The sequence below is a fragment of the Stenella coeruleoalba genome, assembly GCF_951394435.1.
Source record: "Stenella coeruleoalba genome assembly, chromosome: 10".
Taxonomy (NCBI): domain Eukaryota; kingdom Metazoa; phylum Chordata; class Mammalia; order Artiodactyla; family Delphinidae; genus Stenella; species Stenella coeruleoalba.
The window spans coordinates 68,630,633-68,652,898 of record NC_137156.1 but is presented as its reverse complement, the minus strand read 5'-3'; the positions used below and the strand labels follow the sequence as shown (position 1 = coordinate 68,652,898).

At 54.9% G+C, this 22,266-nt stretch overlaps 1 protein-coding gene across 2 annotated transcripts in view; it reads left to right on the top strand.

Annotated features, from left to right (window-relative positions):
• The first annotated feature begins 5,282 nt into the window (after positions 1–5,282).
• Positions 5,283–22,266, top strand: part of POC1A (POC1 centriolar protein A) — a 76,684-nt gene continuing 59,700 nt past the window's right edge. For both annotated transcript variants that reach the window (XM_079934302.1, XM_079934301.1), the window contains exons 1-7: positions 5,283–5,931; positions 8,692–8,776; positions 9,777–9,948; positions 10,303–10,482; positions 11,863–11,970; positions 13,381–13,496; positions 21,178–21,311. In XM_079934302.1, coding sequence (XP_079790428.1) covers positions 5,710–5,931; positions 8,692–8,776; positions 9,777–9,948; positions 10,303–10,482; positions 11,863–11,970; positions 13,381–13,496; positions 21,178–21,311 — 1,017 coding nt within the window. In that variant the 5' untranslated portion in view covers positions 5,283–5,709. The remainder of the gene's footprint in view (positions 5,932–8,691; positions 8,777–9,776; positions 9,949–10,302; positions 10,483–11,862; positions 11,971–13,380; positions 13,497–21,177; positions 21,312–22,266) is intronic.

Here is a 22,266-nt window from a genome sequence, read left to right as displayed (position 1 = left end):
AGGTGAGATGACCCTGAGGCACATTCTGTATTGGGTCACAGGCTCTCCAGCGACCTTGGGCTCTGGTCACCTGAGGTGGTAACTTGCTTAATAATGCCCTTCACTGCATGCTCTCCATCCTTTGTCTCCCACTCCCACTCCCTACTGGTGTTTTCTAGAGTCACCTCCCAAATAAATGAATTAAACTTGAATCCTTTCTCAGCTTCTGGAGGAACCCGAACCAAGATACACAGGCACAGGTACACACGTCAAGTATCTCTCATAGGCATGCACACATGTGCCACAGACACACAATCACCTACAAGCACTCAGAGGCACACGTGGGCATACACAGACACACAGTCACACACCTTCATCCGTTCCATATGCTCTTGAGAGGGGACCCGAATGAACTGACAGGACCTTCCCTCTGAAAGCACTTGGATCCTCACAAGAAAACCCCATTCTGCTTCTACTTCAAATCCCCACATGCGCCTTCGCCTGGAAGCCCCCCAATCCTGCCAACAGAGGGACACCGTCAGTGCTGAGCCAGAACACCTGGAAGGACACACAGAGGGCTCAGCCTGCTTGGTGGCCCTTTCCCTCTCTGGTTTTCCTGGAGCAGAGGCTCTGGTTCATCACCTGCCTCCCCCATGACCCTCCATAATGCCTGCGGACCCCAGAACAGGGTGGGGCACGCAGCTGGCATTCCACAGATGCTTGTGGAATAGAATTGTCTGCTCCTGACCCCATAGCAAGCCCCTCCCTGAGTCCCAGCATCACTGGGGACCTTGGGAAGGATTTCCTGGTGTTCCTCAGGCCCAGTGGTGGTTCCAGGGATTGAACTGTCACACAAGTTTGGTGAGTTTTTCCGGTGCCAAGCCAGGGCTGAGTGCCCAGGACCCCCCTGTGATCAGCAGGGTGTGGTCCCTGCTTGCACAGAGCTCATAGCCCAGAGGAGATAGATGAGAAAGCTCCAGCATATAGGCAGTGAAGGGGATGGAGGAATGAGGAGTGTCTGGGGTGGGGCCAGCAGAGGTGTCTCTGAAGGGATGATGTCCAGGCCAAGGCCCGAAAGACCGTGAGTGAGCAAAGCGATGAGCTGGGGGAAGAGCAGCCAGACAGAGGGAACAGCCAGCGCAAAGGCCCTCAGGAGGGTCTGAGCATGAGGGAGGCCAATGTGGCATGAGGCCAATGTGGCAGGAAGGGAGACCAAGGGGCCTTGCCTACGATTGCCTCCAGCCCTTCCTCTTCCAGCTGACCACATCCACCCATTGAGGCCAGAAGTGCCCTAGAGGTCACCTATGGATGTCCTTGTTGTACCCATGGGGAACCTGAGACCTGAGATGGGATCACAGAGCAGGTTGGGGTCAGAGCTAGGACTTGTCGAGTCCGGGTCCCTGGCCAAGGCATCGTAGCTGAGTGACAGTCCCCTGGCTCCTCGAGGGTAGGATGGAGCTGTCCAGGCACTATGGTGCCCAGGGTTTCTTTATCAGGTCCTGGGACCACCATGTCACAATCCCAGGGGCTTGTTATAAATGTGGGCTCCCAGCCCCACCCAGATCCATGGAGTCAGACTCTATGGCTGGTCTGGGAATTGGTATTTAAACCAGCTGCACCTAGACTCTGGAAACCCTGTGCCCTAGGACCCCTGTGGTCCTGGTCTTGGCAGTCCCACTCCCTGTGATAAACGGCTGAATGACCCTTCTATGGCCCTGCTTCTCAAACTGAGGATGGGGGCAGGTCATAAAACCACAGGATAAACTGGGGCATCTTCCTGAATATCAGTGTGACTTGGCATTAACTGGTCCATCATTAAAACATTAATTTGATATTAAAAAGATATTGAAAAGAAGAGTAGATGCTAAACTTCCTGACAGTTTAAGATAAAATATGAGACAACAAAGGACTTTCTAATGTGGGGTTCACTGCCTTGGGACTGTTTCGGCCTCCATCCCTACTATTGGGGGTAAAGTCTTGAGGCCCTCTTAAGTTTTACCGGGCCCTGAACTATTTAAGGATTCTTAGTTCTTCTTCCTGTATTTGTTAGGATTAACGGTTCAGACTGTGCAGACAGACAGACTTGGGTTCGAATCCTGGCTCCCCATTTAGTAACTCTGTGCATCAGTTTCCCCATCAGTAAAATGGGCATAATATTGTACTACTCCTGGGGTTGTAGCTAAACCTTCACATGGCTTGTGGTGTACAGTGACCTTTGGTAAATGAAAATCATCAGTTATTTTATAGCTGGCACTATTCCAGGCTGGTTCACCACACCACAATTCAGGGCTCCCTGGAGGAGGGAAATCTGATTATCCTCTGGTTTCATGGGTACCTGGCCCTATCTTCCCACCCCAAATGCTCTGGGGGCAGCCAGCAAAATCTGCTAGGGGGCCTGAGGAGCTGTGGCCTGCATTCTTCTAGCTTGACCGATTTCCCTGGGTTTGGGCTGGTGTCACCAAACACCCCTCAGGTGGGCAGTGGGACATGGGGACCAAGATTTGCTCTGGCTACTGTGGACAGGACACGGAGTTCCTTACCGGCCTCACCAGGAGACTGAAGTCCTAGAGGCTCCATGACTTGCCCAGGGCCACAGAGCCAGTCCATAGCCTAGGGCTGTGCAGTCCAATACGGTAGCCACTAGCCACATATGGCTGTTTACATTTCAATTAATTAAAATTGGATAAAATTTAAAATTCTGTTCCTTAGGCACGGTAGCCACATTTCAAGTGCTGGATAGTCACATGTGACCAGTTGGTCAGTGTGATTACAGAACATTTCCATCGTCACAGAAAGTTCTCTCGGTCACACTGATCTAGAGGGGCTGTTCTCAGCCTTGGCTGTGCACTAGACTCACCTGGAGAGCTTTTAAGAAACGTTGGTGCCTGGCCCCACCTGCAGAGGTTCTGAATGGCAGCCAGGGCTGAGAACTGCTCCGAAGCCCTGTTTGCATTGTCTACTGGAAAGGTTTCTCTAAACGGCTCAAATTGAATTCAGACTTTTTGTGAGTGTCTGCATCCCGCTTCCAGCCCATGTGTGCAGAGCCAAGGTTGGGGGGTGGGGCTCAGTTTTGTGGAATTCCCTCTCTTACCACAGTTGGGCTGCCCTGGCCCCTTCCCGTCTCTCTGGACAGTGTGAAAAGGAGGCCCAGCATCTCTCACGGGCTTGCTTGAGGCTGTGGGAGAGAGGCCATGCATCTTGCCTGTCATGCTTATGGGAGGTGGGTAGAAGTACCCAGAGGCGTCCCTATCTGACTTCAGTGGATGGTGTGGAATGTGGCTACTGGCCAGCTCTGTGTCTTTCTGGAAACTGGTCCCAGGGACCCCTGGGACCCTTGACATCACTGTCCCAGGAATTGCTATGGCAACTTTAGTCATGCTACCCACTGTTTGCAACATGCAAGGACAGGCCCAAGCTGGATGCTTACTCAGACTGGCCACTGCTATGGGATGGAGGAGCAGGACTAGGCGAGGTTGAAGGCTTGGGGCTCCACGGGACCTCTCCCCACTTTGGGGTGGGCCTACCATATAGAAGGCTGACCTGCAGGGGCACGCTAATTTCACAGCGGGTTCTCCTGAGGCCCAGAATTACAATGGGTCTTCCTGGAGAGGGTCACCCTGCAGGGGTCACTCCCACAACAGGGAGACCTGGTACCAGAGCTCCATCTATGAGCAGTCTCTTTTGGCTCACCTCAGCCCTAGGAGGGGACATGTGGCCCTTGGGCAGGGAGTCTGGGAGTGATGACAGGGTGAGAGGCCCTCACAGGGGGCCCTGAGTGTGGGCTTTGTACCAGGATAGAGACATCTCTGCCATAGGGGGGCTTGGAAAAGAAGCTCTCTTTGAGCCGCCTCAACATGGAGCCCCCCAGTATTAAAGCTCTTCCAGCACTGAGTGTTCCCCCCTCCCATGGAGGCCCCAGTCAGAAATGGAGTTCAATCTGGTCGAGGTGGCATGGGGTGGGGACTGCTCCATCAGAACATGGAGGCACCAATCTTGGTTTATGCAGGCTGTGCCAGTGTTGTATCCTAGGTTGTCTATGTGGTTTTGGCAGAGCTGAACTCTGCGTTCTTATGGCGAGTAAATGAGCAAGAGGGAGTGGGGCATCCCCAACTGCTCCTCCCTGAGGGGTAAGGATAGCAGACAGTGGGATCTAGAAAGACCAGCAAGGATGAGTAAAATCTTCCAGTGCCTCTCGCTTTGAGCAGACCTGACATTTGAAAATCATTTTACAGAAGGGTTTCATAAATTTAGTTATGTAGATTATGAACTCCTGTAAACCATGGGTGTTCTATAGCTAAAATTGACAACAAAACCAAACCAAACCAAAAACACCACCCAACAACAAGAATGATTGAACCCTTATGTGTAATAGATAGATTTTTCTGTATTTAAATTTTTTTCTTCCTTAATGTTTTCACTTTAAATGTTTGTCCAGTAGGCAAGAGAATAGCTGAATAAGATGCAAACATTGGTGGGAAGGCTTGAAAATTGTCATTTGAACAGTGCTGAACAATTTCGGGTGTGTGTAAGCGATACTATACATGTTTTAAGTGGAATTTCATATTGTATAAGTTATGTGAGCCTGACAATTTCTAACATACAGGAACCAGTTTTAAGCCAAACCACAGCGAAGATGGGATTAAATGTGTCTATTTCTTGGGTCTGGCCCCAAACCTTCCAGGTCCAAAGAAGAGACTCACTCCTCCACATGCCAGCTCCCCCCCACTGCCAGTCTCTGAGTTCACTGAATTGGGCTCTGGTTTGCAGGTCTAGGGACACACCATCTTAGGTTTCAGGATGTCCTGAGAAACCTCAGGGCCTGGCCAAATCTTAATCAGTGTTGAAGTATGGCCAATCCACACTTAACCAGAGAGGTGACACAAGGTTCCCAAATCTTGACAAATGTCCAGTCCAGATCAGGTCCAGGTTGGGAAGATGCCCAGAGTGAGGTAGGGGTGTGGGTGTGGTGGGCGGTCGAGCGAGAAGGTCTAGAGACCCAAGAAAGTGAGCAAGGACGACCTCTGGCGGCCAGGCCCTTGGATTGTCTCCTCTTTTAAACTTGTAATTTATAACGGCTGCTCAGGGCTGAGGGTCCTGAGAGGGCCAGGCTGCGTCACACCCTCTCATGTCACAAATGGGGAAACTGAGGTCCACAGAGCAGGGTTATATTTCCCGAGGTCACGCAGCGAATCAGGGCAAGAACTGAGAATAGAACCCAGGCCTCTCCACTCCAAGGGTGTGATTCCGAGTGACTAGTGTTCTTTTAAATCGACACCTGTTTTAAGCGCGTTCGGAAGAGCGAACTACTTAAAGAATTCCCGAAGGGTGAATAATTGGCTTTTAATGGGGTACTGAGAGAAAAGCCGGCCTCGCGGGCGCTTGAAGAGGACTCAATCACAACGAGCCACGATTAACCCAAAGAGAACGCTTTAAGCATCTCCACTTCCGGGATCCTTAAAGCATTCACTTCGGGTTATTCACGGCCCCGCCCTCATGGCATCCTGGGAAATGTAGTCCCACTTTCCTCCAGACACAAGGATGAGGGCGTCTTGGAACTGCATTTCCCAGAAGGCTGTGCTCGCCGTCTCGTTAGCCCGGCTACGGGTCGGTGGGGCGAACCTCTCATCCTGGACTTTTTAATTTCTCAGGGGGAATGAGTGACGGTGGACAGAGGCCTTTGGCGACGCCGTCTGTAGGCTGCCTGGCCTGGGGGCGCTGGACGCAGAGACCATGGAGCCGGCCATACAGCTCTCCTTCCAGTCGGGGGGCAAAAAGCCGAGGCGCCGCGTCTCCTTTAACCGCGGTGGGCGGGGCGAGGCGAAGCGACCCGCGTTGCTATTGGCGGCGGTTGGGGGCGCGGAAACTGAACGGGACGAAACTGCAGCCGCTGCTTCTTCGGGCTTCTCTGGCGCCTTGGGCGCCCCTGGACCCGCCATGGCCGCACCCTGCCTGGTAAGTTCCTGCCAGCTGCGGCCGCCCGGACTTTAGTCTCCCCGCCTAGCCGGACGGAGGGTTCCAAGCCGGTCTTCTCTGGCCCCAGTTTACCGTCTGTGCAGGGGGCACTTGAGTACGGGCACCTGGTGAACGCCTCCTGCGAGCCAGGCTCTGTTCGGGCTAACGGGGCTAAGAAACCAGCCTCTGCCCCCAGGATTTGCATCTACCCCTAGCGGGGGAGACACTTGTATGGCCCGACTGGAGGTGTGACCTGGGGCCAGCGCCGGGCCTCTCTGGCTTCTGTCTCCTTATCCTGAGCAGTGGATGGCTGAATGGGGGTTTGTTGAGGGTGCACCCTGTTCCGACGTGTGGGAACAGCAGGCCCCCGGGATGCCCGGGACGGCCCAGGCCTGCAGTGTGACCGGGCCAGACTGCCCTCTCTGAGTCCCAGGTTCTTCGTGAGGCCAGAGGGGAGCACTCCAAAGCCTCTCTTTTTGAGAGGTTGTTTTAAACCTGAACCTGCCTGGTCCTCTGGCTGGGTTGAAAGTCAAGGACGCTGGGTGGTGGCCTGTTGGCTTCCTTGGGTGTCTGGGCATGTGAGCAGAGGGCTCAGACTAGGAACTAGGACTTTTGATCTCTAGTGGTGTTTGACCCCCCACCCCAATATATAGACCACCTTTGGGGGAGATGAGGAACCAACAAGCCTGTGGGATTGGAAGAGAGGGTGTTGGGAGATTTCAGGCGTCCCCTGGTTAGGGGCGGATCTGAACTTGCCTCTAGAGGGTGCACTATTTTACCCTTATTCTTCCAACAAGTTCAGGTGGAGCAGTTTCTGCTCAGTTCTCTGCCCTCCTCCAGCTGCCATTCCTTCTCTTGTTGAAAGGAGGACTCAGGCTGGTGTGTTGGGGGGTGGAGCTGGGCAAGGGGCCACGGGAGCCTTTGTTCTGGTTACAGCTCCCTGCAGTCCTTGTTCTGCCCCAAGGCTGTTTTTCCTCAAGAGGAGGCTTTGCTGGGCTCCCTGGTGCCCCCAAAATGCTTCTTTGAGGTTTAAGATGTTTGGGGTAGGGGGAGATGTCTGCATGGCTGGCCTATAACTCTTCAACATGAATTGCTGTTGGATGGAGAGAATCTCTGGAATATTATCTCCATGTCTTCCTAAGCTACTGCTTCTCTGATGTTGGGTGGAGTGGAGATGGTCGTAAAGCCACTGGGGGCTTATTCAGGGCTGACCTTTGGGTTCACTGGCTGGTCCGCAGTGGGACTGAAGGTATAGGATCTGATTCCTGAGATGGGGGTGCTGAAAGTCCCCATTTTCTCTTGGGTCTTTTGAAAAATAACTTTATTGAAATATTATTCACATACCATAAAATTCACCCTTTTGAAGTGTAAAATTCAGTGGTTTTTAGTACACTCACAATATTGTGTAACCATTACTGTCTATTTCCAGAACATTTTTGTCACCCCAAAGAGAAACCCATACCCATTAAGAAGTTGCTCCCCTTCTTCGTGACTGCCCCCCCTCCGCCGCCCCCACCCAGTCCCTGTCAACCACTAATCTAGTTTCTATCTTTATAGATTTGCCTATTCTGGACATTTCATATAAATAGAATCAGACAAAATGTGGCCTTTGGTGTCTGGCTTTTTTCACTTAGCATAATGTTTTCAAGGTTTATCTGTGTTGTAGCATGTGTCAGTAGTTCATTCCTTTTTATGACGGAATAATATTCTGTTGTATGGATATACCACATTTTGTTTATCCATTTGTCTGTTGATGAACATTAAGGTTTGTCCACTTTTGGGCCATTATGAATAATCCTGCTATGAACATTTGTGTACAAGTTTTTGTGTGAAAATGCTTTCAACTCTTATGGGTATTTACCTACAGTTGCTGGATCATTTGATAACTCTGTGCTTAACTTTTTGCAGAACTACCAAATTGCTTTCTACAGTGACTGGTTTTTGTTTTTATTTTTAAACATTGTTTTCTATTCTGGCTGTTTTACATTTTATGTGAATTTTAGGATGAGCTTGTCAATTTCTGCAAAAAAAAGGCATCTGAGATTTTGAAAGGGATTCTGTTCACTCTGTAGATCAATTTGAGGAGTATTTCATCTTAACAATATTAAGTTTTCCAAACTATGAACATGGGATGTCTTTCCATTTATCTAGGTCTTTCTATACTTCTTTCAATGATGTTTTTTAGTTCTCATATGTCTTGCACTTCTTTTGTTAAGTTATTCCTAAGTATTTTGTTCTTTTTTATGTATCATAAATGGAATTGTTATCATACTTTTATTTTTCACATTGTTCATTGTTGGTGTACTTGATTTTTGTATATTGATTTTGTATCCTGTAAGCTTGCTGAACTTGTTTATTAGTTCTAATAGATTTTTTAGTGATTCCTTAGGATTTTCTATATACAAGATCATGCCTTGAGCATTTTTTTTTTTTTTTTTTTTTTTTTTTTTTTTTTTTTTGCTGTACGCGGGCCTCTCACTGTTGTGGCCTCTCCCGTTGCAGAGCACAGGCTCCGGACGCGCAGGCTCAGCGGCCATGGCTCATGGGCCCAGCCGCTCCGCAGCATGTGGGATCTTCCCGGACCGGGGCACAAACCCGTGTCCCCTGCATCGGCAGGCGGACTCTCAACCACTGCGCCACCAGGGAAGCCCATGCCTTGAGCATTTTTAAATGCTGCTGGCTGTTATAGGAAGAGTCTTGGCCCTGGGGAAGCCCCTTCCTCATCTTGGCTTCACATATTTGACCCTGGCTCTCCCTCAGGAGGACCCCTCGCTGGAGAGGCATTTTAAGGGCCACCGGGATGCAGTTACCTGTGTGGACTTCAGCCTCAACACGAAGCAGCTGGGTAAGAAGAGGCATCTTATTCTAGGCACTAGGTTATGAGCTGAGAAGGTCACGTTTCTACCTGGGAGGTGTGGCATGGGGGGAGCAGGGCACAGTGAGGACCCAGGTGCTTTGTCTAGACCTACCTCCTGCTTCAGCCGGCCTGCTCTCTGGGCGCTAGGCTTTATGAGCGCCATTCTGCATGTGGAGTGTGAGGCTCGGAAAGGTTGGGGGCCTTGCTAAGGTCACACAGCCTTTGAGGTTAGGACCCGGCTCTGGGCTTTTCCGTGCACACCCCATCCACCTCTCAGGCCTGGCCTGCAGAATGAGCCCTAAACAGTGGCTTTTTCCTTGGGTCTTTATTGATTCTGTTGTCCACAGTACCATGGGCACACCTCCTTGTTGAAGACGCCCACCACTGAGAAGGATGGGGGGCAGAGCCGGGTGCTCCCCTCCCCCCACTGCCCTTATGCTGCAGCCGAGTGCTCCCTCCTTGGCCACCTGGGGGTTCATACACAGCTGTCACGGCTGCAGCTTTCTTGTTTCTATGGACGAGGCTCCCCCTTCATCCAATGGTCAAGGTCCCCTGCCAGAAGCTGCTGGTCTCGTGATACGCGCTGGAGATTAAGAGGAAACAAGTCATTTTTGGTCTGTTCTGGGGACCTCCGCTAGGCTTCTGATGGGTCCTCTTAATGGTAAAATGGCCACTGGATTGAGCTGGCTCCCCAGTTTTGCGAGGACTTGCTCTCTCGAGCCGCAGAGTGTATCTGTGGGGAGACCCGGGACCCTTGGTTACAGCCCAGGTCTGGTTGCTGTGTGGGCCCGCTGCCTGGAGTGGTGACAGGCCCTAGGCTCTCCGAACTCCTGCTCAGCAGTCACTGGAGGTGTGGCCTGTCCCCATGGAGAAGGCAGAGCTGGGCTGTCCCTGCTGCCCGCACCCCACCCCCCGCCCGTCTCCAGCATCCTGGTGGAGGCTCCAGGCCTGCTTGAGCCGAGCGTCATGGCATCTGCTCTCTCCTCAGCCAGTGGCTCCATGGACTCATGCCTCATGGTGTGGCACATGAAGCCCCAGTCACGTGCCTACCGCTTCGCCGGCCACAAGGACACCGTCACCTGTGTGAACTTCTCCCCTTCGGGACACCTGCTTGCCTCAGGCTCCCGTGACAAGACTGTCCGCATCTGGGTACCCAACGTGTGAGTTAAAGACTTGGAGGGGCTTGTCTGAGTCTAGGCCCTAGTGCTGGACTGGTCACAGTGGGACATCTGCCCCACTTCCGAGGAGGTAACATCAGAAGCTGGGGCTTCAGTCGGGGCCCTCCCCTCAGGGCCAATAGGGAGATCCTGGGCTGACCTCAGCCATCCTGGAAGGGATCCCACCTGACGCTGCCTGCACGTGGGTGAGGCTCTGGCTTCGCTTTTTGGGGACTGAGGCACTCAAGCCTGGATTTACTTTGGGAGGGTTCTGAGGGGTGGGGAGGGCTTCGATGTGCCCTTCTGTTGCTCTTATGGGTTTATGGGTTTCCTGACTCTGGATACCCATCCCTGCAGCAAAGGCGAGTCAACCATGTTTCGTGCACACACAGCCACAGTGAGGAGCATCCATTTCTGCAGCGATGGCCAGTCCTTCGTGACAGCCTCCGACGACAAGACAGTCAAGGTGTGGTCAACTCATCGCCAGAAATTCCTGTTTTCCCTGAGCCAGCACATCAACTGGGTCCGCTGTGCCAAGTGAGTAGTGTCCTACCTGGAGACCGCTGGAGGGACCCCGGGGGTTGGAGGGCACAGAGGAGTTGGCAGGTGCTAGCACCATGACCTTGGACAAGTTATTAGCCACTCTTTATCTTCCTGAACCTCAACTTCCGTATGTGTGAAAAAGAACAGTAATAGTTCTCACATTGTAAGTTGTCCAAGCTTCACTGAGCTAATGCACGACAAGTAAGTTAGTCCGTTGTCAGCCACGACTGACCCCGACGTCTGTGCTGATGCAGCCCAAGGTGAGTCATCAGGGGCCACTTATTAGCAATAGCAACAACAACAAGGTAACGTCAGTACCACCACTAGACGTTTTCTTCTAACTCCTCATGGCAGTCCCGCAAGTAGGTGGCATTGTTGCCATTTTGCAGATGAAGAAACTGAGGCTCAGAATAGTGTAGTATCTTGCCGTGGGGCACATTGGGAGTAAGTGGCAGAGCTGGGGTTGGAAGCCGAGTGTCTGGCACTAAGGCTTGCCTACTTTCCTCTGAGGACGTTCTGCTCCTCAGAGGTTGATTTTGCTTCAGAGCTGCCAGATGGGGGCCCAGGCTTCTGAGAGGGGTTGGTCTGGAAGCCGGTTCTCCCTTTGGTGTGGGGGCCAGTGCCGTGGGGATGGGGGCCAGCTGATTCAAAGCACCTTTCAAGGTCTAAGAATTGCGGACACAGCTGTGCCTGCTTCTAGCTTATTCTTTTCCTTTCAACAGAGATCTCACGTGTCGAATCTCTGTGCTCTGGAGGAAGAGGATGGGGTGTCTGGGGACACTGGGAAACCATGGGAGTCAGAGGTTGGGGACTGTTGAGCTGTGTTCTTCTGGGGACCCCATGAAGTTACTTGTTCTCCAGGGCCCTCGTTCCTCTGTCCTGGGAGCTCCCTGATTACTCAGAGAGGCCCTCACCATTGGGCTCCTGAGAATAGGAGGGGCCCCGCCAGCAAACAAGTGTTGAACTCACACCAGGCCTTTGGTGGTGGGTCCCCAGAACCTCCACTCCTTTTTTGTTAGAAGGTTGGTTTTGCTGACCCATTCTCAGAGTTAGATGTGGATTCAGGGCACTTGGGAACAGGATAATGATGCCAAGTACCAGCAGACAGCACGCATGTTGCCATGTGCAGTGCTGGGGGCCTCGTGTGCGACGCTACTGCCTACCTGCTTACCAGGAGGTAGGCACCCTTCTGACCCATCTTGCAGAGAGAAAGGCATTTGCCCAGGATCACTCAGGGTCAGAGCAGGGCATGTGCCCAGGTGGGTTCCTGAGGTCAGGTGGTGGGCAGCTCAGGAAGGGTGACTGTGGAAGATGGTGTGTGGTGCCCGTGATGTCTGTTGACTGGTGATGTGACTTGTGCCCCGCCTGGTTCAGGTTCTCCCCGGATGGGCGGCTCATCGTGTCTGCCAGTGATGACAAGACTGTCAAGGTGTGGGACAAGACTAGCCGGGAGTGTGTCCACTCATACTGTGAGCACGGCAGGTGAGTCCCCAGACCCTGTCCTCCAACTGTAGGCGCTCGAGAAAAGCATAGACCTGGGCTCGAAGAGGCCCTAGTGGCCTCCAGTGGCGGCACTTGGGGCCCACCGCCATGTCTCTGCTGCTCCCTGGCTCTGTATCTTTTCGCTTGTGGGTGGAAGTTTCTGCCTCATCCCCATCCCCACAAACAGTAAGAGTGCTTAACCTCAAGGCACGAAACTCTTTTTGAACATCTTTATTGGAGTATAATTGCTTTACAATGGTGTCTTAGTTTCTGCTTTATAACAAAGTGAGTCAGCTATACATATATCCCCATATCTCCTCCCTCTTGCGTCTCCCTCCCTCCCTCCCTATCCCACTCCTCTAGGTGGTCACAAAGCACCGAGCTGATCTCCCTGTGCTATGCAGCTGCTTCCCACTAGCTAGCTGTTTTACATTTGGTAGTGTATATATGTCCGTGCCACTCTCTCACTTTGTCCCAACTTACCCTTCCCCCTCCCCGTGTCCTCCAGTCCATTCTCTACGTCTGTGTTTTAGAGAAAAACAAATACCGTATGCTAACACATATATATGGAATCTAAAAAAAAAAAAAATGTTTATGAAGAACCTAGGGGCAGGACAGGAATAAAGATAAAGATAAAGGCATGAAACTCTCGAGGCCTCTCTTTTCCCTTCACTTTCTAGTTCTCAAAATTGTGACACGTCTGTCTAAAGAAGTTGAACCCAGACCCCCAAAAGGATGTTCTCCTTGGTGATGACTTTATAAATGAAAGGCTAATCAGGTTCTTGTAGTGGATGGTGACTGTTCATATCATGCCGCATCACTGAGAGGGATGAGCCTGCATTTGAGCAGGGACCCACCCAATCTGGGTTCCTAGATGAACCTCAGCGTCTGCCCCTTGTTAGGCTGGGAGCCCCAGGTAAGGGTCCCTCCTGAGGACTGGCCACGATACCAGCCTGGGTGTCACATATGAGTATATCGAGGGCCCTTGGCTTGTCTTCTAGAAATAGGTGAGCCAGTGGTTCTGGGACCCTGCTGGCCCTTGATGTCTGGGCCTCAGGTGGCAGGGCCTGCCCTGCCTCCTGCTCTGGTAGGGGCATCAGCTCTAACTGAAAGCACCCGAGCAGCTGGCTGACCTTTGGTCTGAAGTCCACTTTCTCTGCTCGCATTTAGAAGTTGGTGCTGAGACTTGCTCCCTGGTAAGTGCCCCTCAGGTCACTGCTAGCCTCTGTTCTCACCCTCTCCTTCTTGTTCTCCCTTGGCCGCCTGGTAAAGATACAGGGCAATAGGGAGGTATTCTGGGCTGAGGGAAGAGTGTGAGCAGGTGTGTGGGGATGGGGATGTGCTGGATGTTTGGGGGTCTGTTCTGAGCCGGGGCAGACCTCCTACAGCATGCGGTGGCCCCCTTTCCAGCTTTGTCACCTACGTGGACTTCCACCCCAGCGGCACGTGCATCGCCGCCGCCGGCATGGACAACACGGTGAAGGTGTGGGACGTGCGGACTCACCGGCTCTTGCAGCACTATCAGTGTGAGTGTCCCCGAGCGGCTGCAGTGGGACTGTGCCACGCCGGGTGCCCGGCTCTTGGCTGTGGGGCTTAAATGGGCCTGAGGACAGCTGTGGCTGGCTTGGGGTTAGGGGGGAGTCCTGGGTCTGTTGGGATCTTCAGGGGTGGGTAGTCTATGGCGTGGCTGTCCTGGAACCTTGGCCTGGAGATAGAGCGTGGTGCTAACTGGCATCCACCAGCCCTTTGGTGCCCACTTACGAGGTGGCAGAACCTCATGCACACTGCGGTCCAGATGGGGGCTCTCAGTGGGGCTCTGGCCAGGGCTCCTCTTGAGGGGCACTTCTCAGGGGCTGCCCGTGCCACTCACCTCCCCCTGTAATGGAGGCTCTGTCCTCCAGGGCCAAGGTGACAGCCCTGGAGATGGTGAAGGAGACAGATCTGTCAAAAGAGGTCAGTGTTGGTGGGACCTTGGCCACCTCTGGTTCCACAGTGTCCTCCACAGATGTGGAGCCATGAGCCATATGGAGGGTCGACTTGGTAGGGGGCCAGGCTTGGAAGCCAGCCCTGGTGCTGTGCCCCCTTATTTATATATATATTTAATTATAGCCCTTGGAAGGCAGGGCGGCGGGCTGTCTACGTGGGCTGGTATTGGGCTGCAGGAGGGAGGTGGGAGTGGGGGCAGACTTGGGTGAGCTTACGATGAGAGAGCTGAAGGTACTGGGATATGGAACTGGCCTCAGAGCAGGTATGACTGGGCAGAGTCCTAAGTCACCCCAGTTGTGGGGATGGGGCCCAGGGAAGGGAGCTGGTGAGGGAGTCACCATCAACTGGGAGTTGTGCAGGGGGCAGAATGGGTGGGCAGGCCTGGGGGCTCAGGGCTGAGACCAGGGAGAGTCAGAGCTGGCATTGTGTAAAGAACTGTGGTTGTTGACTTGGGATTAAGTTTCAAGTCCATGGGCTCACTTCCAAAATTCACACCTGAAAATGGGAAGGACATATCTGGAGAAAAGTGTGGGGCGTGGGATTCAGAGCTCTCCCCTTAACACCCCCCACAAGCCCTTCCAATTCTCAGATGTTTGAGGCCAGGACTTTCTTGGGGTAACTGAAGGAACAGATCTTCCAAGAAGGGGGAGTGGATCCTGGTCTTGAAAAGCACATGGTGGAGGGTGGCTCTGCACCCAGCTTCAGCATTTTTAGCAGTGTGACTTTGAGCAGGTTACTTGACTTCTCTGGGCCCCTGGCACAATGATAAGGCCTGTTTCTTAGGTGATGTTGGGAGGGTGATGAGTTGGTCCATGACAAGAACTTACAGAGTGCCTCACACAAAACAGGAACCAGGCACAGTGTTAGTGACAATGACAGTGATGCTGAGTCTCAGTCAGGAGGTCTGGTGTCCCAGCAAGGTGGGCCCAGTTGGTCCAGGCTTGCAGTACTGTACACCACCACTAGGTGGCAGGGGCCAGCCATGAGAATGGTTCTTTCCTCAACAGGGAGTCCTGGGGCTTGTCACTGATGCTGTTTCAGACAGAGGCTTCCTGAACAGAGCCCCAGCAGGGTCTGCCCTCTACTTGGAGACCACGCCTCTCCCTCCTCTCCTTCACACTCAGAGGCTTTTCTCCTCCTGCTCTGGGCCAGGCCTGAGTTGGAGACTGGGTACATCTGCATAGCTGACTGGGCAGAAGGTGGGAGGTGCAGAGGAGTGCTGGGCGGGAAGGCCACCTCTGAGTGTGGGGTCATGAGGGAGGACTTGCACAGGGAGAGACGGGAAGGGAGGTGATGAGGCAGAGCAGTAGTTAGGAGTACGGGCTCTGTTTCCTGTCTGTGAAGGGCTGGTGGTAGCCTGCCTTATGGGGTTTGTGAGGATCTGATGGGAGAATCCACATGAGGATTACAATACATTACTGGGTACATGGTTTGTACCACATAAATCTTGATACTGATGAAGAGAATCTCCAGGTGACCCTGGGAGAGTCCAGGCCCACCTGTGATGGATCAGGAACCTAGGTCTGGTGTTGGCGAGGTGCAGCAACAGGTACCTGCAGGGGATGGCCTTGAATGCCATGCTCTAGCCCAGGGTCCCGAAGATGCAGCCTGGCTGGAAGTGCTGGGACAGGTGAAAGGGTGAGGGGCATCTGAGAGGACAGCAGTGCTGAGAGCCTGCTTGGGTAGGAAGCCACGTGCCTAGGTGACTGGTGGGTGGGCTGTTAATGCCAGATGTCGGGTGAAAGCTGGGCATCAGAGTGGGGCAGGGGTCAGGCCCAGGCGGTGGGTTTTGGAGATTGAATAGAGGCAGAAGCTGATGCTATGGGGTGGAGGGGCCAGCTGGGCCTAGGGATCTGGGGTGTGAGAAGGCCACACCCTGCATCCCTGTGATTGAGGGGCTGTGGAAGAAAAAGGTCCACAAGCAGCCAGAGTGAGCAGGGGCAGCCCGCTTGGAAAACCGGGATGGAGGGCTGAGGAGAGCAGAGCCAGGGGACTGAAGGAAAGCAGGGTCTCCTAAAGAGGGTGGTCAGGGGGCGGCATGATGCAGAGCAGTTGAGAGTGGAGGGTGCTGGGGAGAGATTCCTGGGGGAGCAGGCTTGGCAGTGGGTGGGGGTGGGAGATCAGTGACTGGCAGGGCCCAGGGGTGGGGGTGGACTCGGATAGCATCAGAGGTCAAGTCCTGAGGGGACCTGAGGTGCATGAGGCTGACAGGCTCCACAGTGAGATTTCAGTCTGTTTTTGCTGCTGTCCTTTCCTCTTGTGATAGAGCCACTCAGCGAGCCTGCAGCATCTTATTCCTAAGCCGCCCCTAATAGAGACCAGAGGCTTCAGGGGGCCTGGAGTACCCCATAAATAACCCGGTTCCCTCTGAGCTCCCTGCCCAATGCATGGCACACGGTGGGTATTCACAAGGCAGCAGACTCATCCCACCACCTCTGGGCTCAGCCTCCGGGGCTCAAGGAGAGCCTGGCAGGTCTGAGCTCCTTGGTTGGGGGGGGGCAGCCCTCACCCTGTTTGCTGGGGAGGGACCTGGTCAGGTGTGCTCAGCAGCTCCCCTAGAGAGCTCCGTGGCAGAACCTTCTACCTGAGAGACCCTCCTAGCCCCTGAGTAGCAGCTGTCCCCCCACCCAGAAGAGGTGCCAGGGGATCTCTTGGGAAGCTGATTGCCCAAGTAGGGCTCCCAGCCCCCCAGTAGCAGGCACCTGAGCTGTTTTCTGTCCCTGACCCCTAGGACACCCAGGGGGAAGTGTTTAAGGACAGTGACATCCAGTGTCTTCCCTGATTGGGCTTTGGGTGCATAAGGCTGTTGGGCTCTTCTGAGAGAAATTGGTTCATGATACTGCAAACGTGTGGCCAGGAAGCGCTGCCAGCCTGTGGCCAGCCGCCATGGTCTTGCTCCGTGGAGGGCACTTCCGGTCCCATTTTGGGTTGTTGGCATCACTCTGGGCTACAGCAGGCAGCTGGCACCATTTGTCTCAGGCGAGGAGTTTCTTGCTCTGGCCTATCACTGCAGGGAGCAGTTCTGATTTCCCAATTCAGCAAGGAGTTGGTGGGGCACTGGAGCCCCGGGAGTGCCAGTCCCCACGGAGGTGGGTTAGGCTCCGTATGCTCTGAGCCCACATTAAGACTGTTCAGACATCTGAGCAGCAGCAGCTCTGTCCCGGATCCCTTAATGTGCTTTGCGGTTTCCAGGCACGTGCGGGTTCATTATCCAGGGAAAGGCCTGAGTGGTCAGCAGGGCGGGGCTACTCCCCATTTCACAGATGGGGTGTATGAGGCTTGCCCAGGTCAAGCAGCTGGGAAGCTATGGGTTCCTCTCACCGTGTTGATTCTAGTCATCTACTTGCCTGAGGCCCCCAAGAGGGCTTGGCTTGGCTCTCTCCAGAAACTCCAGTTAGAGCTCAGAGTCCCAGCTTCTCTGTCCACTGGTCCTTAGCACGTCCCTGGACCCCCTCTCTACCCCAGACATGGTCACGGAGGGTTTTAAAGCCGCTGTGCAGCCAGCAGGGCAGGCCTGCACCCTTTTTGGCGTTTGGAGACCGAAAGGGTTGATCAGGAGGCAGTGCACTGTCCCACCTGCTCTGGCCAACTCAGCAGCTCTCGCCCACCATCCCTGAGCGGGTGTTCCTACGACATTCGCGAGATGACTGTTTGGAGTGTCCTTTGCTGCTGGTGTCAGGGCACCTTCACTGTGTGAGCCCACAGCCTCTTGTGAGCCCACAGCCACCGTGTCACTAGTAATGCCAGTTGTGCGTTGTGAGAGGCCACCGTGGCAGAGCGAGCCCCTTGTGGGCATGTGGTGGGGCTCGGCGCTAGCATGGCCTGCCCCAGAAGGAGACCTCCTGCTTGGGCACCTTGGACACCTGTGGGTCTCTGTGGGCCCCATGGCCAGTTTGGAACCCATTGGGCAGTGGGCCAGATTCGCTGAGGGTTCTACAAGCAGAGCTGTGCGGGCAGCTTGTGGATAGCCAGGTCTCTCCTTAGGCCACCTGCTGCCCGCAGGCTGTGGCCCGTTCCCAGTACTTGGGGGCAGGGTCTGCAGTGGCCTCAGTCCCACCCTCCCTGGCATCCTGGTGACCTATAGAACATTGACGCTGGTACATCTCTGACCCTGAGCTGGAGTCCCTTCTTTGGGGTCGCGGTGGGGGTAGGGTGTAGCCCACATCGTGCCCAAATGGCAACCTGCCATCAGCTGTCACCCATGTCTGCCATGGAGATAGGCAGAGGGCCTGCAACTTTGAGCTTGGTGAAAAGTGGATTGTTTGTGTGCCGTCACTGCTCAGGGCTTCGTGACGGGAGGCTCACCCCCTCGTGGGGCAGCCGGGCCTCCGTGGGAGACTGTCATGCAGCGCTGATTCTGTGAGGCCTCCCTGGTACAGCCCCACCCTCGGCAGAGCCAGAGAGGCTGCTCCAGGCTGGTGGGGCCGGTGGGTGAGACAGGAGAGCGAGTGGGGAAAGGTGGGGCTGGCACATTCCCAAAAGCCTGGCTTGCCAGGCTGAGCCCTGTTTTGGAGTAAGTGGTTCCAGATATTTCTACCCCAGCCAAGAGGCCTTAGCTATTTCTGCCATTAATAGTGGAGCAGGGCCTCGGGCACCCCTCCCTGGGCCGGTTGGGGGGATGGGCGGCGGTTCCCTCCCTTGGGTGGGCTTGACCAGGTGGGAGAACCTGGCTGGTAGCCACGCCCTGCCCCTGCCGCCCTGCTGGTGCTGGGCAAGCCCTGTGTTTCCTGAGCTTGCCTCCCCCGATCCACGCTGCTGCTGGCTGTCCCCTGCCAGCTTTGTCTCGGGGAGGGGCTGGGGGGCGTTCATGCCAGCACAGGCTGCCAGGAGCTGCAGAAGCAAGAATAGCGCGCCCTTCTCCGGCTCAGCGAGGCAGATGCGCCAGGAGCAGCATCTAAGGAGGCCCAAGGGGAGATTGGAGCGTGGTGAGATAGATGGAGGGCAGCTGCCTCTCAAAGCTGTCCTACTGTGGGCTGAGGGGTCAGGGGTGGGCGGGACTCCTCAGGGGGATCTCGCAGTGTTTGTGCCCGTCTCCCACCCCCACTCACCAGCGTGAGTATGAACCAGCGTTCTGGCGAGCACAGCCAGCCCCTCAGGAGCACACACTAGCTCGCAGCCTATAGAAGCACAGCCTGAAGTGCCTGCAGAGCCTGGGTCTCCTCCCCAGGCGTGACACACTCGTTTGGGGGGAGGGAGGGATTCACTTTTTATCATTTGCTCAGTTGTATAATGATAGTGACTATATTCTAATGCTGAAAAAATATTTTCTGGAAGTACGTAGAGTAATAATTAGAAGTCCCCCTATTCCTGTCCTCCCCAGAGGGCACCCCTGCTCTGTGTCTGGAGCTTCTGTCCACACCTTCCTCTGGGTCTACACACGTGGGTGTGCCCCCCACACGTGGGGAGTCGCGGGCACACCCTGTGCGCCACTAACGTTCTTTCTGCTGCTGCTTGTGGCCGGTGCCTGTTCAGTTCTGCTGGGGTCGGCTCTGGCTTTTTTTCTCTCCTCTCCATGCCCCCATTTCTGGTAAACACTGAGGGTGCCGCCCCCTGCCTCATGGCCCTGAGTGTGGGAGAGCGTCTGGCCGTGGGGCTCTGGACTCCGCCTCCAGGAGCTGGCTCTGGAGACCCCATCAGCCCCACTCCAGGCCGTCTCTTGGAGTTCCTGGTGCTGAGAGAGAGAGTGTTTAGACCTAAAGATCGTATTATGTAAAGCCTAAGTATGTGTCTCCCCTAAGTATGCTTGGGAACGTGAATCCACACTCCCCGACGTGTCTGCACATCGGCTGACCTGGTGTCTGAGGGGCTCCGTGTACCTCTGTCAGCTCTACTGAGGGCCGTTTCATGGTGGGTGTGTTTATTGGTCCAGCAGTGGTTCTTGCAGTCTCACGGTGCCAGGATGAGGGGTTGATTCTAGAATTTGCATTTATGTTTGTGGCAGTTCTGACTTGGCGGGGTCATAGTTATCCTAGCCCCTGTGGTTTTGCTCACGAGGCCTGCGTTAATGGGTACAAAGGCACCTGGGTCTTCCTCAGCAGCTACTCTATGTTGATGTCCCCATGTGGCCTGCCTGGTCCAGTTCACCTACTGACCAACTGCTTTTTGAGTCCCGCTCAGTGTCAGGCACTGAGCCAGGAGCCAAGGACCCAACACAGCCCCCTGCCTGATGGAGCACATGGTCTCATGGGGGACCCAGCCGGGAACCAAATAGCTGCACATAAATGTAAAAACCCTGCTGTGAAGAGACTCACGGTGCTTCAGGAGGGACCAAACAAGGGGGTGACCCTGATGGCGAGGTCAGGGGAGACTTCCCTGAGGAGGTGACTGAGCAGTGAGTGAGCTGCAGGGTCTGGGGAAGAGGCGGGCAAGAGTCTTCCCGGGCCAGGGAGAACAAGGGCTGGGAAGGTCCCACAGCCAGGGAGCTGACAGGGCTGGTGTGGCCAGATCTTGGAGAGCGAGGGACACCAGCATGGATGGTGGGGCTTGGGCTGGAGCAGTGGGGAAGAATCGTGGATGGGCTTGAGCTGTCGAGTGGGTTGAATGGCAGGACCTGGAGTAGCATGGGCTGCCTGGGGTAGCGGAAAGGGACATCAGGGCTCACTCTGCACAGAGGCCTCAGGCTTCACCTGGCAGCATGCCTACAACACCCTAACTTGTGGGTGCTGTGCCACAGAAGGAGAAACGGGCTCAGTGTGTGAAGATGCTCGTTCAGGGTCGCAGGGTGGGTCAGTCAGGAGGCTGGGATTGGAACCCGGGCCTGACTGGCTCCTGAGAGCGGGTCTTAAGCTGTTTTCTTGCCCGCCCCCATGCCCATCCTTTCCCCCAGGGCAGGGGCATCATATTGGCATTTCCAGGGGTTTTCTTTTCCATTTGGTTTCCCTGACGTAGCAGCATGTGAGACAGATGGAGCGTTATGTTTGAGCACTCTGTTCGGCTCTAGCTTGACTGCTTGGTGAGGAGGGAGAGGCGGAGGAATAGCTTGATCTCTCTGGCCTTGCCACACGTGCTCCCGCCTGCCCTGCGTCTCCCGCTGCCTGCCCTCATCTCTGGATGAGTCTCCTCCTGTCCTTTGTTTGTGCTGCTCTCCGGGGAGGTCCTTGTGGGGCTCTTCATAGCAGCTCTGGGCAATGGCCGCCCTGGCCCAGACCTGTGCCGAGCCTTCTGGCCTGTCTTCTGGCTTCGTGGGCCTCCCAGCCCATCTGAGTGACGTCTTTCCTCCAGTGCACAGTGCAGCGGTGAACGCCCTCTCCTTCCACCCGTCGGGAAACTACTTGGTCACGGCCTCCAGCGACTCAACCCTGAAGATCCTGGACCTCATGGAGGGCCGGCTGCTCTACACGCTCCATGGGCATCAGGTGAGGGCGTCAGCCTGGGCTGAGTAGCATGGAGTGGGGGGGAGGCGCTGTCTTGAGGTGGCCCTTCCCTTGGAGCCCGATGGAGGGGTTCTGTGGTCCCCTCGCAGCCTGCACATTGGGGTGAGGTGCAGAAGCAGGTTTCCCACCCACAAGACCTGTGACCTCTGGCAGAAGTGCTGGGCCTGGTGCTGCAGCTGAGAAGGGAGTACAGGGGTTCAGTTGGGTAGGGGGTCGGAACGGAGGCCTCTGGACAAGGTTGACAGACTTTTCCCAGGGACTGAATGGAATCTGTCCCCAGTGACCTCAGGCATCACTTGGTCCAGCAGTTGAGTAGAGCCCTGGAACTCATGCCCTGAATTGCCATCAGGCCTCCTGGGGCCCTTTGGAGGCAGAAACAACAGGTGTCTTGCAGAGGCAGGTGTGAAGGAGGGAAATCTCCCTGCACATTCATGGGGGAATTCCTAGAATTGAAACGAGGGAGAGAGGCCTTCTCTCTGAGCATCTTTCACCAACACATCCGGTGCCCTGGCCCCCTATGTGGGCAGTAGCTGGGCCCGGGGCCCGGGGGCGGTGGGCTGCTTGCGGTTCTCCCCTGCAGCCAGCCTGGGTATGGCTGAGCTGTCTCCTGCTGGGACGTGGTCGCCACACCCAAGTGGGTCACAGGTGCAGAGACCAGAGCATTTCAGTTTGTCCACTTCTCCAGCCATGAGCAGGGGCAGATGGGATGGAGAGTGGGGACAGGCTCTTGAGGGCTGAGGGAGGCCCTGGGGTGCTCATGTCTCTTGGGCCAGCAGCTAGGTGTGAGGCTTCTAGCCCAGGGCTCTCTGGATCCCACTGCCATCTGAGTCAGAGCACAAGGGCCCTTGGCCATGGCTTGGAGTGGGGGCATGGGCCTTTTCTTCTGCTTCCTTGGGACCTGGAGGCCGCTTGCCCTCAGCCCATGGTGACCCCTGGT